General features: G+C 35.7%; 1 protein-coding gene across 1 annotated transcript in view; it reads right to left on the bottom strand.

Moving 5' to 3' along the window:
- The window catches only part of EYS (eyes shut homolog), a 742,046-nt gene that overhangs the window by 517,149 nt on the left and 207,005 nt on the right, over window positions 1-17,892 (bottom strand). The window contains exon 15 of the mRNA XM_066180316.1: window positions 1,172-1,294. Coding sequence (XP_066036413.1) covers window positions 1,172-1,294 — 123 coding nt within the window. The remainder of the gene's footprint in view (window positions 1-1,171; window positions 1,295-17,892) is intronic.

Below are 17,892 nucleotides of genomic sequence, written 5' to 3'. Positions count from 1 at the left end.
GATATTGGCATGTATTTGTAAATATGCAGGGGAAAAAATATTGATGCTGACTTCTAGTTGTGAATGATGTATCTAATATTTTTTCTGGCATCATAATAATTGTTACTAATGCTTCAAAATAGATAAAGCTCCTGATTGCTTCTGAGGGATTTTGAGGGTTTAAGTGGATCACAGAAAAAATATAAATAACTGATCCACTGTTATACAGATATAAGAATTTAAACAAAATTTTTAATTGAAAAAAAATCTCACCAAGGACTATCACAAGTAACATCATACAATTTTACTTTATATTTTTATAATAATAATAAAATAAACCAACCATAGGAATAGGAGATAGCATTTCATTGCATTAAAGAAACAAAAACTACAGCTCTTAAATTGCAGATTATTTAATCTAAGTCAATGCCTATGTAAGGCTGTAAAACAGCAAGTTAAGAGCTATGCAGTCTTCTCAAGATCTCAGTTCCTCTGGTTGTCTCTGTCCTCTTTGACTACTGGGGAAGATTTTAGAATCGTCTTATTCCTGGTTTTGGAGCCCTGTCAAAGTCCCTGGAGTCAGTATGGATCTGGGTAGCACAGGTGATCTGCCACTCAGGGAATTCCTACTGCCTTGATTATTTCACCAAATAGTTGATCAAAAATACCTATATATGTATCTAGAAAGTTTTTTTTTTTTATATATTGTCATCTGAAAATACCAAGTCAGTGTGCTTACATAGCCAAACTAATTTTAATCCAATCAGGCTAATGACAGTGGCCTGCAGGGTGGATGCAAACATAAGTAGTTAAACCTGCTCAGGATCTTGGATGTATATTTGGCAGTTGAGACCCTTGTTACTGCAGCCTTATTATTACAGAGAGCACAAAGGAGATAAATTAAGACCAACTTGCATATGGCTGGGAGTTCAAATCACATCAGTGTAAGACAGACACCATGTCTAAGACAGTGTAAAGAGTAATTGGAGTGGAAATAGTCCCTTGTAGTCAGTATTTTTTACAGCTGAATACTCTTACTCAGCCAAGCACTTTTGTGTGCCAGGAAACAAAAATTGTTTCTGCCTGAATCAGAGGCACACTGCTAAATTATCTATTGCTACTTTTGAGCAAACTTATTTTCTTTGATTTAGGACTGACTGAAACATGTTAAATGTCACTTCTATGAACCCACCTATAAAACCAGGAGCACAGAAACAAAGGTAGCCATCCACAATGTCTTTACAGATGCTGGAGGCTCCACATGGTTGTGATAGGCAGGCAACAACATCTGCTTCACATAACTCACCTGTAAAACCTGTCAAAAAATAGAGTAACAGGTGACTTAGGAAATTTATTACATTTAGTCTGAGAAAACAGACAAGTGATAGACCAATGTGATTAAATGTGTACTTTCCTTATGTTTTGAAATCTTATTTAGGATAGGGTAAAATATTCCAGTTTCCTTGAAAGTTTCAGTGTCGTATACAAAACAACTCTAAATGGAACAAAGTCACAATGATAAAGTCAATGATAAAAGTGTATTTCAAATAAACCATCCAAAATACAATGGGTATCAAGGAAATAATGATTTTCATTGATGACAGCATTTTTATTTTTGAACGTACACAATAAATAGTTGCAAGTAATTATTTTTGACTGTTTTTTTTGAAACCTAATAAATACATTTAACTAAGTTATATAAAGCAGTTGAAAAATCAGTCCATGAGTGTGGAGCTAGTATCCAAATGCTGAATATAAACGTGAAGTTTCAAATTTTAGACATTTCGGTTTGGTCATAAAAACTTAGTAAGCGAAAGCATAAGAGGTGCAGTTTTCTGGTCTTCTATTAGCTGAGCTCTTAAAAATTTTCTAAATATTTTTGGTGCAACAAAGATCAAAATAGACTGGAAATTTATTATAATTTAACATGTGCAGCATGAAAATCCACTAAAGACTTAAACCAGAGATTTAGTTCAGTGAGTTAAATACAATGAATTCCAGTGTCTGATAAACTTAGATACCAAATCTGGCTGAAGATCTGAACTTCACATTTAATTTAAAAATATATTTATAAAGTAATGCCATGCTTCAGTAACATGGGTATCGCCATGAGATTCCAGTGTGCCATTGAGTTGCCCCATATCTGACATTGTGTTAGTCAAATCTTTGGACAAAAAGGAAGACTCTTTGGTCAAAGATGTTCAAATAAATCTGTATTCCTACAGTATACTGTGATAGCTTTAAAAACTAAACATAACCTAGTGTTAATAGTGTTTATTAAGTGCAGTTGAGTACAATAAATAATTACAAAGTTTCAGAAGTTCAGTACTGCTTGGACATAGCCTTTAAACTAAAAGAAATGTAAACCATGTTCTTAAGGCATGACTGAAGACCTCCTGATCTGGAAGATTTTTTAACTTTTGAACATCTTGTTACATGAGGGAAGACAGCAGCTTCTAACCATCAGGGTAAATTGCTGGAACATGCTGCACTTTACAAAGTCTGGCTTGTTGAACAACCCTTTGAGGCATAAATACAAGGAAATGCATATTAAAACTGGCCTAAACATGCAGTCATTTTAGTTTCTAAATCAATAGATGCAGAAAGGTGACTTTTAAGCTGTGTTTCAATTCCATCCTAAACACCAGCTGTGCAATATTCTTGCACAGCTGAAGTTTTTCTCCTTGTTGATTGCCATTAAAAATTTACATCTCTCATTTTTGCCTTTGTAAATAGCTCTTAACATCTGCATAATGAAGTACTACATATACCTAATATAAAAAAGATATGATAAAGAAATAAAATGGAAATGTTGAACAATGATGGAAACAGCTATGCACAGATATATCTGTAGCTGTTGCATATGTGACTTTCATTAAAGTAGAGATAATGTTTGTAGAAAAGCCAACAAGTTTTTTTTCCTTGATGAAATAAAAAAATATTATTCATAAAACTTTATAGATTTGAAATAAAGGTCTTAACCTATGTATCCTTTTATTTCTGTGTTATGAATTAATTATCAAAGTATTTCAGCATGGATTATTGGGCTTTGAGGAATCTGATCTACTTAAAGAAGTCACTATACTAAGTGGAAGAACAAAGGTTAGTGGTTTCAGGGCTCAATTTTAATATTAAACATCTGGTTATGTATAAGCCTTCTCATCAAAACGTATTCAGTTGCAGTACTTAAGAATATAGTATTTCCTACAAAAAGAAATGAGCACATTTTGATTTGTTTTTCTCTACAGATATCCAAAAGATACTTCATAAGTTTAGATAAGGAAAATTTAGCAACAGAAAATATATATATTTTAAATGCCACATTTACAATAATGAGACACATTTACATTCTTGAGACATTTCTTTTTTACAAACCCAAATGCCTCATGACAAAAGTGATTTTTACTAGTCAGATTGTGACACTTAAACTCTCCAGGGAGATCACTGAATTGTGATCAATTCTGACATAGTCCAGCCACACAGTGATTTATGGCAATTTCACTACATGGCTCCTTGTATTCTGGATGGCAGGTACATCTGAAACTATTAGCTGAAACCTCACATTAAGGGTTCTTGTCAGAGCCAGCAGGATTTGATGTGCATTCATTCACTCTTATTGAACAAATACTACTTCTGGGGAAAAAAAGTTTTATGGTTCCTGTTAAAAATTACATCTGGGAAAAGGAAGGAAGGAAGGAAGGAAGGAAGGAAGGAAGGAAGGAAGGAAGGAAGGAAGGAAGGAAGGAAGGAAGGAAGGAAGGAAGGAAGGAAGGAAGGAAGGAAGGAAGGAAGGAAGGAAGGAAGGAAGGAAGGAAGGAAGGAAGGAAGGAAGGAAGGAAGGAAGGAAGGAAGGAAGGAAGGAAGGAAGGAAGGAAGGAAGGAAAAAGTATTTAATAAATTCATGTAAAACCTGGAAAATACTTTCATTGTCATTAGGATTCTTACATGATGGGTTGCCTATTTCTCCTTATTTGGACTGAATGTGATAATAATTATATATAAAAAACATTTTGTTAATTAGATTTTTGGGATGGAGTGGTTGCAATTCAACAAGTGGTTTTGTCATTCAACATCTATCATAATGAAACTCTGCTTTTGCTTGGGTCCTCTGGAATTTCAAATATACAAACTTTACTTATTGAAAAAACTATGCAAAATGAAAAAAAAATGCAATTAATTATAGCAGTGTTGAACAAAATAGAGAAAGGGTAATAAAGTGGAAAAATCATCACCTTGGCATATGTATTGGGTTTGCATGGGCAGGTTTTGCTAGCAGGGTGGGGGCTTACAGGGGCGGCTTCTCTGAGAAGTTTCCAAAAGCTTCCCCCATGTCTGACAGAGTCAATGCCAGCTGCCTCCAGGACAGAGTCTCTGCTGGCCAAGGCCAAGGCCATCAGCAAATGGCAGAAATCCTTCTGTGATAATATTTAACGAGGAAAAAAGTGATTGCGCGGATGTAATTGTGGCCAGAGAAAAGTGGGTAAGAACCAGAGGAACAGCTCTGCAGACACCAAGGTCAGTGCAGAAGGAGGGGCAGGAGGAGTCCAGGTGTCAGAGCTGAGATTCCCCTGCAGCCTGTGGTGAGACCATGGTGAGGCAGCTGTGCCCCTGCAGCCCATGGAGCTACTCCATGCCAGAGTAAGGTGGATAACTGATAGGAGGCTGTGAACTCATGGGAAATGCACACTAGAGAAAGATCCTGGGAGGGGTTTGCAGGCCTGTGGACAGAGGAGCTCACTCTGAAGCAGGTCTCCTGGTAGGACTTGTAGCATTGTGGAGGAAATCACACTGGAGCAGGCTGTCCCTGAAGGATTGCATGCCATGGAAAGGGAGCCAAGTCTGAGCAGTTCAGGAAGGACCGAAGCCTGTATAAAGGACTCACACAGGAGTTCACAGTGTACTGTCTCCAATGGGAGGGACCCCACAATGAAGCAGGGGAAGAACTCCTCTCCCTGAAAAGCAGCACAATCAGCCTGGGATGAACCAACCATAACCCCTATTCCTGTCTTCCTGCACCACTGGGGAAGGAGGGAGTGGCAGGGGGTGGTGGGAAAGGTGTTTTTAAGATTTTGTTTTATTTCTCATTTTTCTGCTCTGGGTTCGATTAGTAGTAAATTCAGTAATTTTTCCATGTCCGGTCTATTTTGCCTGTAACAGTAATGTGTAAGTGATCACTCCCAGTCCTTATTTGAACTCAGGAGCCTTACTTTATATTTTCACACCCCCCACCCTGTATATTTGCCAAGGACAGAGATAAAGTGCCTTTGACAGGTACCTGGCAACCATCCAGGGTCAGCCCACTACAAGATGAAAGGCAGGGGAAAAAAAAATGCTCTTGCTTCAGACAACACAAGAAGAAAGTGTTTTATTGTGACTATCTCCTCTAATAAATAGATGTGATTGCTATATTGAAGTAACCAATCACAACTATAAAAGACACAGCAGAAGATGCAATTTTCTCTGTTGTATCCTTCTTACATATATTGTGTCTGCAACTCAGAGAACAAAACCCATTAATTCTCAGTAAAGACAATTCAAACTTCAGCAATTAAATTAGAAGAAGAGGGTTGCCCTCTAAAAGTTTTTAGACTTCATGTTCTGAAAGGTAAGAGACTGAGAAATCATTGCCATGCAGCTTTAAGAAAGTCCTATTCTCTGAAGACTGCTCATTTTCACAAGCAGACTTCCTGATCTAACAACAGTAGCAATCTGAAAAAATCAGATTGTTCTGTCCTTGTGAAAAAATCAGCTGCTTTATTTCTCAGTAGTAGTTGGGGAAAAATCAAAATTTGTGTTTATGTACACATAGTCTGAGAGAAAGTTTAACAAGCTGTAACACTGTACTTTCATGAGTACTTAGGGTATTTGTCCATCAGTTTTTTTCCTGCATATGTCAGTCCTGCAATCAATCAATCAATAAATAAATAAATAAACACTCTAAGGCAAAAGAATTTTAAGATTTGCAATTCAATTTTCTGTCATAAGCTTTGAAGTAATTCAAGAGTTTTAGATCTTTTGCAAAGTTTTTCCAAATAGTAATAAGTAAAAAAAATAAAGCTTCTGGGCCAAAAGTCTGTTTTTATCCCATTATTACAGCATTTTCTGATAAATAATATTTCCTTGGAAGTTCCTCAAAAAGCTATACTGGAAGCTGAAAAGTAATCATTACAATTTTGTAATTGTAATTGGTTTGAATTTTGTGGTAAGATTTTCTGATTGGAAGACTGAAAAAGTAGTTTTTCAGCAAAAAAAACTTCTGTGCATCATTTAAGCTTAATTCAGTCTGGAGAGGAACTTAAAAGAGCAGTCAGTCCACCTTCTGCTTACCACTAACTCAATTTGGTATCAACAAATACATGTATGTTTTAAAACATTCTTCACATCCCAGAAGTACTGCATCAGCCATGTTAGGTTGTTTACTGTAAAAACTAATATGACAATGGTGGCCAAGCCAATGCCCCTGACACTTTCAACAAAGGTGATTTCATATAGGCTACCAATGGATTTACTCTAAGATCTGTTCTGATGCAGGCAGTTCCCAGGAGACAGACGTCACAAGGAAAGATTACTCAGCCAGAATCATGCCCTGTATGAGGCGGAATCCACAGCCCTTTCTGGCTCTTTTCTAGGCTTTTACTGAGCAATTACTGTTGGCCAATTTGTCCTGGTCACCTATGTGCTAAAGCAGAGGTTCTTGGCACAGGCACATTAATTTCCCCTCACTGATGTATTTGCAGGGTCTGCTCAACCCTGGAGATTAATTTTTACCTACACATGCTTCAGTTATGCTCCAACACAGGAGAGTTAAAGGGCATTGTTATTTCCATTGCATGAATGTAGTCCATCCTAGAATCACTGTGTACCCAAATATCAGTTATCTGACAAATTTAAAAATTGAAAAATTGTTAGATTAAATTGAGTTCTTTGGAGGTGAGAGACAAACAGTTCTCTAATAGTTTGGTCACTACTTATTGAACACAAGTGCTTTTCTGATAATAATCTTCATTCACCAAAGAAATCTAGCATTATGGATAATAACATAAAGTCGTGATCGAAATCTGAATACCTACAGCTCCATATAGAGGCACAAACCCTTTGGAGCCATAAATATTAATAAACCTAGTGAGATATGAAGTGGTTACCAACACATATTCCAGTCATATCCTGTGCTGACTCTGTGTGCAGAGTGTATGTCTTAGTACCATATTTTAAAGTACTGTGTTGAGATAGCCTTAATTTAGTAAATTCAATCAAATTTTATTATTCATTTAGGTCATATGACAGCAAAGCAGGCAGGGCACAACTCACTGACAAACAATACAGTCCTACACCACCTAAATGAGAGAAGCTGATGAGGTTCATTGCTGATAACCAGGTCTACCACAGCACAGTGATGACCAGACACCCTGCAGTGACAAAGTAGGCCTGAGAAGAAGCCTGGAAGTCAAAATCAGCAAGGCAAGGTCAGATTGGCAGGAGCCTGCTGGTACACTCTGGTGTATGGCAGGCAGATACATCACTTCTAGCAGAAGCCAAATTCTTGGAAAAACGTCTGAGGGTGGAGATTTCTTTTTCAACAACACAAGTACATGGCTCAATCCCATTTAGCTTGTAATCTCTGGATGTGTTTTTGCAAGTTGCTGCCTGGTTGCTTCCAATTTTCTATGAATTTTTTATGACTGCAAAAGAGGATTCATCTTTGCTCTGCTGTATCTTCTTTCTTTTCAAGAACATTGCTAGAGTTTTTGCCTGTCTCTCTCCCAGATTGGTGTCATCTGCACATTCAGACACAATATTTCTAATTCAATAATCCAGGCCATTGATAAGGAATATTAATGAAGAGCATTAGTGAACCAAAAATACTTCCAGTGATGTTTTTTTCCAAAGGGAATCACTATCATCTTTTAGTACTCTTTTTCTAGTGAGTTACATGTTGTTCAGTGGTAGTTTCACTGAGACAGTGTTCCCTTAGTTTCCTGATAAGAATCATGATGAATCAAGATGTATAGAACCATCTTCCTTATCCCAAAAGTTTATTACCACCTCAAAATAGAAATTACCATGGTTTCACACATTTTCTTGAGAAATTCATAGGAACTGTCATATTTTCATTGGCTTCAGATTCTTATAAATAGTTCAACTTCCCATTTTCTCTAGTAATTTTTCAAGAATTCAAGTTAGACCTGACAGTTCTATACTTCACTTTTCCTCTTTTCTACCTTTCTGTGACTTGGCTAAACCACAAGCCTACAGCTGTGAAATTGCTCTAAATCCTTTTTATATACCACAGCTGAAGTTGTAGCCAAACAAACAGATTTTACAGTATGCATTTTCCTTTGAACACTCTAGGATCTTCTGTGACTGATAAAATCACGTAGAAGACTCTTCTAGGAGTTCTAGAAAAAACATTTGAAAAACAACACTGCCTCATGAGGAAGAAGTCCTGCTTATCAAAGACAATTTCCTTTTAGGACAAGATAACCCACTGTTGATCAAGGGAAGCACACTGATGTAATATTTCTGGATTTCAGTAAAGCTTTTTATACTGTCTCATACAGTATCCTTCTGGACAAAATATCCAGCACACATCTGGATAAACCCATCATGTGTTGAGTGAGCAACTGGCTCACTAATTGAATACAAAGGGTTATAGTGAGTGGGGTGTCATCAAGCTGGTGACCTGTCACTAGTGGGGTTCCATAGGGCTCCATCCTCAGCCCTGTGCTCTTCATCATCTTCAGATATTATTTGGACATCCTATTTAAAGAAATACTAAGTAAGTTTGCCAATAATACTAATCTGGGAGGAACTCTTGACTCCTTCAAAGGCAGAAAGACCCTGCAGAGAGACAAATTGGAGTACAGGACAATAACTGACCATATGAAGTTTGGCCAGGGAAAATGGCAGATTCTGCACCTGGGTCAGAGCAACTCTGTATGAATGTACAGACTGGGGAATGAGATGCTGAAAAGCAGGTCTGTGGAAAAGGTTTTGGGGTTCTGGTTGACAGAAAGTTAGACATGAATAAACAGTGCCCTGGCAGCCAGGGGGCCAACCCTGTCCTGGGATACATCAGGCCCAGCATCGCCAGCTGGGCAAGGGAGAGGATTGTCCCACTCTGCTCTGAGCTGGGGCAGCCTAACCTCCAGTGCTGGGGACAGTTTTGGGTGCCACAATATGAGACAGATACTAAAGAGTGTCCTAAGGAGGGCAACAAAGATGCTGAAGAATCTTGAAGGGAAGCCATATGAGGAATGGCTGAGGTCACTTGGTCTGTTCAGACTATTGCTTTTTAACGGTTCTTCGTCTATTCTTGAATATAATGCAAAACAGCAGAACAGAAGTTCTGATCAAGAAGATTTTTAAAAGGAGTAAATCTGACCTTTCTGTAACTTTTTTTCTGTTCATTCTCCCCCTTATAGAATTTCTTTCTGCCAGTGAGGGCTAATGAGGCCACCATGTTCCTTTTAGCTACTTGACTTCAATGACCATTTTTACTGCTTTAGACAAATTGGATCTTAAGCCATACAATTTAATGCGAAGATGTAGGAGAACTATTGCTCTACAGTGTTTTTCTTTTAAAGAGACCCCTTAAACCAAGGCAAAGGGCCACAATGGCTAGGTACTTCTTCCAACACTTTAAGAATATTTTTGTCGGTTCCACTAAAAGATGGGTTAGAACTGGAGAAAAAAGATTAAGGAAAAAGAGAGACATACTTTGCTCTTACAGAAATACACCAGAAGACTTACAGCTATTACAATAGTAGTTTGATTACTGCACCACAACAGGCAGCTTTAGAATCTCTCTTTTTTTACATTAAGAAAACACAGAGTAAGTTTTTATTCTGACTGTGCTTGCTGGATTGAAATGTTATTTTATAATATTGTGGCTAAAAGGCTAGCTTATAATTTTGTGGTACGATGCATTAGGACAGCACCTAACAATGTTTTACAACTGCAGAATAAAATAACCACAAGAGTAGAAAAAATACAACAAACAAACAACCTTATGAAATAATATCTGTTATCCATTTTCTTTTTCCCATGAGGACTGTGAAGCTGTGTTTGCTGCTTCTCTTGGGATGATGTCAAGATCTGCTGAGGAGGTGATATGTATTGTATAACATAACTTGATTGCCATTAGGAATAGGTAATTTGTTACCCTTTCCAATATAACATCTTCCTGTAATTGATATGCAGATCCTGTGACATTTATAATTCCCTTATGGATAATGAAAAATGAGAGTAAGAAGTTGCTTAATTTAAATAGTTTACCACAGAATTGGGGTAAAAGCATTGCCACTAGCAGATCTGTAGGGAAAAAAAACCCCAAAAACCAAAAGCAAAAATAAAAACAACAATAGCAATAATTAGTATGAATTACCTAACTTCTGAATTACACTGATTTTCAGCTTAACATCTCTGAACAAAGTTAAGTTAAATATGAAGCTCCCAGTAAAATCAGCACAAACAGTGGGCAATGTTGCTATTCTTCCTCAGTTACATCTCAGAGGTATTGCATGCTTTCAGATTACATGTTTCAAGAATAAGGAGATAAGAGGATGAGCTTCCCCCCCCATTGTGTAATACAATAGTGGATTAAATAAAGAGCTCTTCAGTTTATATCCTTAAAATATCCTTATTTTAGAGATGAATTAATTTGTTACAGAAAGTAAGTTCAATTACTTTATTAAAAAGAGAATGGTTTCTGAAGTGCCACATGAAGTCAGGTATGCATTTCCTCAGGAGTGTTAAAGATTTTTAAGTAGAATTTAAGAAGACAAATATGAAAATAAAACCAAACATACATTGGCTTGCTGTTCATGTCATTCATGGAATTAAGATTGGCAGGCAGTACACAAGCAAAATTTTGGGGTTGAACTATTTCTTAGAATTTGCTGATATGAAGTCTGTTGGACAGAGACGAAGTACATAGACATTCCCTTTCATCTATCATCTGTTTTCTAGTCTGTCTTTTGTAAATTTTAAAGATGATATGAGATCCAAATATGATCCTTTATTTCTCATCTGATTAGAACACCATATGGTACTAGAAAAGCCGGGGGGAAAGAAAAGGGATTGATTCTAGTTACAGGTAAGAAGATGAAAACAAAACAAAACAAAACAAAACAAAACAAAACCAAAACAAACAAAACAAACAAAACAAACAAAAAAAGGTGATTAAATCACACAAAGTAGCAAGAGCAGACTTTCCTGAAGGTCTTGTGAGGCAATTCTCTTATTTGCTAGGAATTTTATACAATATTTTTACTCCTTAGCAATGCAAATAGAAACATAGAAAATTAAAACTGAACAAATGCTAATTATTTTCCAGTACAATGTAGGACCAGAGGATTAGTTGGGAAGTGAGTTGTCAAAGAAGGAAGTTATTTTAGAGAAGGGTAGAAAAGCATAAAGACAGAACAAAAGCAGAGATGAAAAATCAAATGAGTGGAAATTTCAAAGAAAAAGAAAAAATCATATCCAAAATAAAGACTGTTAATATTTCTTTAGAAATGGTAGTAGAATAAAGATTGTTTCAGTTTTGGCTATAAAAATACACTTCTGAATTATTATTTTTTAAAGTCAGAGATAGCTGATCAACATAACAGGTCATAATTCCAAAACATTTCGGTCCTTTATTAGAAACTTGAATATATTTAGATATGTGGTGGACAAATAACCTATTAGTTATCTAATTTTCAGAAATGGAAGTTTTCGAATAAAAAGTTTTTAAGCATATAAATCAAACATACAAAAATTTTGTTTATTGGACATAACATACTAACATCAGAAAAAGGCCGTATTTTGATTTTTGCTTTAAATTCTCCACTAAATGTGAGATTTTAAGCCTGTTGACCAAACTTCTAGCAGTTTTCTGGAATATGAAAGCAAATGTTACTTGCTTTTCTAATGCCAGAAATGGAAAAAGATAGAGAGGAGTCAGAGATTAAATCATTGTAAATCTTATTAATTCTTATTAAATGTGAATGGGCTCATTCTATAACCTGAAGGCATTTAACCATGGGAGCATATTCCAATAATGCATCAGAAAACAAGAAAAATATAGAGATTTCAAACATAAGAAGCAGCAAATTAAAAAATTAGCCACAACTGGCAAATTATATCCTTTATAAAAGAATATAACTTTGGTGAATTGTGAAATACAGTTATGATGGTTTTAACAGGTCTTTAAAATGGCTGTTTAGTATTGAGTAATCATTCCTTTCCATCCTGTTACTGCCATTACAGTACTTTTAGAAATGAATAGACTCAAGCTAAAGGCTGTCATAGAGATATTTCCTTACCTGAGGGATTTGTAATAGGTTATTACAGTGTTCCTCTAGACATCACTCTTTTGTGTCTGCTTTTGGTAACAGTAACTCAATGTCTTATTAGACACTTTGAAATAAATAGTGTTGTTTTTATTAGAAATATGTCAAATTTTTAAGTCATCTGCTAGGGTTGGTAGATTGAATTGACATTAAAAATGAGCTATTAATCAATTTTCTTCCCCGTAGTTTTAAATTCAAAAATGACAGCACATTTTTGGAAAAAATGAGAGGAAGTTGACAATTTTTTCTTGTTCTATTGCAGGAAAATTTCATTTACCACTGGCATGAAGCACTATACTGAAAAATAGGAACACAAGTAGAAAATTGGAATTAAAAAAAAAAAACTTTCTTTATAAAGCTATTATACATAATAAGGTATCTTTTTACAATAGCAAGAAGTTTGCCATGTGGTTGCTTCACCATGTTTTCTTTCTCTTTCCTCATCACATGCTGTCTTAACAACAAAGTCTTATAAGAGACTTTTTAATGAGCTTTTCAAAGTGTGTGGCTATTCTCATTTGTCCTTTCCTCCTTCCTATTTTCATATGATACTTTTGGATTCCTCCTTTTCTTACTCGTACACTTGGTTGCAAGTATATATACATAGAATGTGTTGATGTAAAATAAATGGTTTTCAGTGTCATCATGTGAAATTTCTTCTTCCTTCTTCATTTATTTTCATCTTAAAACTGTACATAAAAGGTATATGTATTTCAAGAATTTTTAAAATCATTGTACCTTGTTTTACATCTTCTTAATTTAACAACATTTTATATATTTCAGTCTTTCAGAGCAAAAACTCATTAAATGTTTATTTCTATAGGAATAATACAATGGAATTTCACTGAAGTAGAAATTTCAGTTTTATTTGCTCTTTACCTTAATACCTTTATGTCCAATTTCTAACTGATAATAAAGATTAGCTTTAAAAGTCTTACTGTGCTTGTGGGAACATTTTGAACTGATAGAAAGTATAGATGCCAGTGTTTTACAGAATACACAGTTTGGTATTACATTGTAGTGCACACTTTGAATGCACAATGTCTGAGCCACTACACGTCCACTAGAGGAATCAGCTATTGTGTATTTTCAGCAGCGTTTTTCTTTACATAAATCTCAAAGACTTTCGTCAGCATGAAACCCATATATTGTTAAGGTTAGCATTACAATTTAAAAAATGTATGGCAACTTTATCCAAAAGTATGATAATTACAAGTGAGGAAACTTAAGACTTTGCACTGTTCTCTTGCTTTTCTAGTGAAAATCATGAAAATAGAAAGAGCTATGTATGTCTCAAAATTTGATGTACATAGAGAATTGGAAAAGAAAAAGTGAGAAAACTGGTGAGTCATGATAAGGACTAACTAGTGAGTTTAAATAATAATAATAATAATAATAATAATAATGAATACACCAAGTAATGCAAAGATACTCTTCACCTCCCCTCAATGGCCTTATGGACTCTAGCAACAGCTAGCTTAGAAAACTCTTTCCAGGATTTTAGGGCTGACTATATTATTGCGTTTGGAATAGAATAGCTCTTTGGGCCATTGGGGTCAGCTGTCCCCGCTTTGTACAGTCTCAGCTATTTGTCCACTCCAGCCTACTCACTGTCAGGGCAAAATGAGAAGCAGAGATGGCCATGATGCTGTGCAAGCACTGCTCAGCAACAGCCAAAAGTTTCCTGAGTTTGCAACACGGCTTTGGTCACAAATCTAGAACACAGCATCGTAACAATTTCTATGAAGAGGATTAGTTCTATCTCAACTGAACCCTGTATGTAGATCCAGTCAATTCTTTGTTTGGGGGGAATGCCCATTAAACATTCATTTGCCTGTGTATTATCCAGTCTTTTCCTTCTGATAATGAGAAGATCAGGGGCTTATTTTCAGAGTGAAAAAGCAAAGAATGGCCTTTGATGACTATTTTTTTCTACTTCCTAATGTTGAAAATACTGTAGAATATTTCTGAATTATTTTTCTTTATAAAAGGGAACTCCCAACTTGTGCCAATGTTAGAATTGTTCCCTTTTTCTGCTAGTTATTTGTTGCACGTAATCTAAAAAACAGTTGAAGTTTAACTAATATTGTAAAGGGCTCCATGAAAAAATGAAGCAAACAATCAGATATTCAGTGGTAAAAAATGACTGGACATGCTCAGGAATATCACTATTAGAAAAATATATTAATACTCTAAGATTCTCAAAACCACAGAAGAATTACTGGGTTGATTAAAAATATGTTTTACATTTCACAAATATCATAGAAAAAATACCAGTGTATGAATGAGCTATGAATGTAAGGGAAAACTCTTGAGAAGGACCCCTAATAATGTTCCCTGTCACTCACTGTTTCCAGATACTGCTTTTGCAAGAGTCAGTAACAATGCCAGGTTCTGGAGACCCATCTGCTTAATCTCAGCATCTCTGACTTTATGTACCCTTAGCCTTCATCCTGGATTAAGAGCCAACACACGTCATGGATGTGACTGCCTACAGAAGTCTCAGTATTAAGACTTTGCAAAAGAGATAACATCATGCAAATATATTGACCTATATTTCCCTAAAATATTGAGTCCAGTAACTACTGCTACAACCAAATCTGTATTACTTGCTATATGAATACTCAAAGTATCTTCTGTATCAGTCTGCTGAACAACCTTTCTATAACTGATTAGATGGACTTGTGTAGAAAGAATTCTATCCCAATACAAGTTAGGATGTTAGGTAGAAGAGAAACACGATTTACAAATTGCATAAGTGAATTGTGACGTGGAGCAAGAAATTGATAATTGGAATTTTAAGCTACGCATGAGGTAGTCTTTTTGGCAAGCAGAGCAACAGCTTCATGTGAAAAATGCTGCACTTTCTGATCAAGCAAATTTGAAATCAAAGCAAAAAGTATCATTACAAATTCTATGTTAAGGATCATTGTGCAGCAGCAGTATGAAGAACTGAATGATTTTGTAAACTTTTTCCATCTGTACTCTTGATGATTCACTTTATTTTTTGAGTCACAGCATGCAACAGTTTTTCTAAGGTCTCTTCCTAGAGTAAAAACTTCCATGTATAAGCATCTATTTATAACAAGGGTTGCCAGAAAGATTTGAAAGGAAGCACAGTCTTATTTCATGGTACACTAAACTTTAATAACAGCAAAACCTTCCAAAAAGGAAGAATTTGATTTACAACTTCTCTGTGTGCATGTTTACTCTTAATCAGAAGTACTGCTCCTTTGATTCAGTGTATTAAGTTGAACAAAAATTGATTTTAGTTTGAATCCATCAACTGATAGGATTTTCTGCTTCAAAATCAGTCTCCTTCAGCAATCATGCTAACCATCCAGTAATCCCATAAATAAAAAGAAGAAAAGAGAAATATTTATGTATTCAGTTAAGTGTGGCAGGGATAATACAACACTGAGAAACAAACAGGGATGGGAAAGAAGCTGTGTAGTAGATATAGTGTTTTCTAAAGAGAAAAATTGTGCATCCAACATAGAACTGTCTGAGAGGAGAAAAAGAGAGACTATTTAGGGAAAGATTATTAGTTTAGGAGCTTCCAGCAGTCTGTTCCCTTTGAAACCACATAACATTCAGGTTTTAAAAAAGTCAAAGGATTTTTTACTGTTGACTTACAGACTTTTTGGTTGTGAACTTATTTAATCCTTTACTAAGCCTTCCAAATAAATTCTCTAGTTGTATCACATTCTGTGGTAACAAATAGAGAATTGCAATGTCATCTGTTAAAAGTTATTTATGTTTCTAAGATTCCCTCATGCTTGTCTTCTATAAACCTAAAGGGTCTTCACTTCTCTATAAGGAACTTGCTATATTCCATTGAGCACTTTTGATAACTTTCTGAATATATTGTAAAAAATCACTTTTGATGATTTTCTGAATATATTGTAAAAATCCAGCATCTTGTAGATTAAAATTTCCTTAAATATCACATGAATAGTTCTTGTGGACACTTTATAAATTTTAGAAAAAGGTTCCTTGCTTCTTTCTCAAACTGTGCTTCTCTACTTGACCATTTCAAGGCATGATTTCCAGATGACAGACTATGGTTGTCATAAAACATAGACCCTTTTTTAAAATTTTATTTACGCCATTTTTAAAATTCAGCATACACATGTTACCATTTTCTAGTGGAAGAATAAATTGAAACTCATGAAAAAAAGATAGTTGATGAATTCCTGAATAGTCTTAAAAAATCTGGCTTTGGAAAAACATTGCATATAAACAAACACTTTTTATTCTTTTCAGCTACAAACTTGATAAAATGTAACACTATAATTAAGATTATGCAGAACTTTTATAGATCTGATCAAAATGGTTACAGCCTTAAAGACTTTGTGTTGGTATGGCTAGTTCAATCCAAATTCTCCTTAAAGTACTACATTTAGAAAGTAAAATTGGGCAAAGATTCCTTCTTTAATAATAAAATCACAGGAAAACTTGAGTTGGAAATGATGTCTTTAGGCCATCAAGTCTAATACTCACTCATAGTAATTCCAGCAAGGTCAGGTAGCTAAGGAAACTGTCCTATCAATATTCAAATATGATTGCATAGATGGGGATACCACAGCTTTCCAGAAAATACGTTCCAGTGGCTAACCACTTTCATAGTGCTGTTGGTTTGGGGCTTTTTTCCACCTTAATGTTGAATTTTCATGCATTCTGACTTGTATCCATTGACTCTTGCCCTGAGAGAATTTTGACCTGTAAGAAAAGGCTTTTTCTGTCTTCCCAGTATTCTTCCAGGAGGTAGTAGTAAACCCCAATAAATTCTCTTGGCCTTTTCTTCAGGGTAAACAGGTCCAATTACTTCAATGTCTCTTTGTATATCACGTTCTCAATTTTCATGGTCCTTTGCCAAACTTGCCTCAGTAAGGCAGTGTCCTTTTAGCAGAGAATGCGAAACTTAGATACAGTAATTCAGATGCAGTTCCACAAGTCTGTAGCAGGGCATCTCACACCCCCCCCCCCCCACAAGAATTTATCTGTTGTTTGTTAACAGGTCAGGTAACTCAAGCAGGACAAGCTGTCTTGCAGTGAATTATTTTGGCACCATGGGATTAACCCTGGTCGGGCATCTCCCAGCTGCAAATGAGCACCTTACTGTTGAAGTGAGATCTAGGAAGTCAGATTTTTGACTGACCTTTTGATACCTTCTATATGACCGTAAAACCCACACCAAACTTCCACAAAGCAGAAACGTGTACATTTTCCTGGAACTGTGTGATGTTCTTCCCGTGAGCAGGGATTCTTCACCATTACTCCCCAGGGATTGGGTGAAGGAATCTGTCCACATTATTTTCGTTTCAGTAGTAAGTTACATTCAACTCCTAATCAATACTATTTCTTTCTCTAGCTTTTATGTAGGTCCCTTGATATAGTGCACTGTTTTATGTTAAGGCATCACTGCAATCTGCTAGTTGTTCTTTAGTTCTATACTGAGTATTAAGTAATTCTGATTAAGATTTTTCATCTGTTGTCTCTGTAGCTCCTCAGCTCCCAAAATCTGGCTATGCAAACCCAGAATCTTTCACTTGGGCTCCCTGGTGCAACAGCCTGT

This window comes from Chamaea fasciata, unplaced genomic scaffold (assembly GCF_029207755.1).
Source record: "Chamaea fasciata isolate MVZ Bird 193981 ecotype frontalis unplaced genomic scaffold, bChaFas1.0.hap1 SCAF_3, whole genome shotgun sequence".
NCBI classification, from domain to species: Eukaryota; Metazoa; Chordata; class Aves; order Passeriformes; family Sylviidae; genus Chamaea; species Chamaea fasciata.
This window is presented reverse-complemented; position numbering and strand designations above follow the sequence as displayed.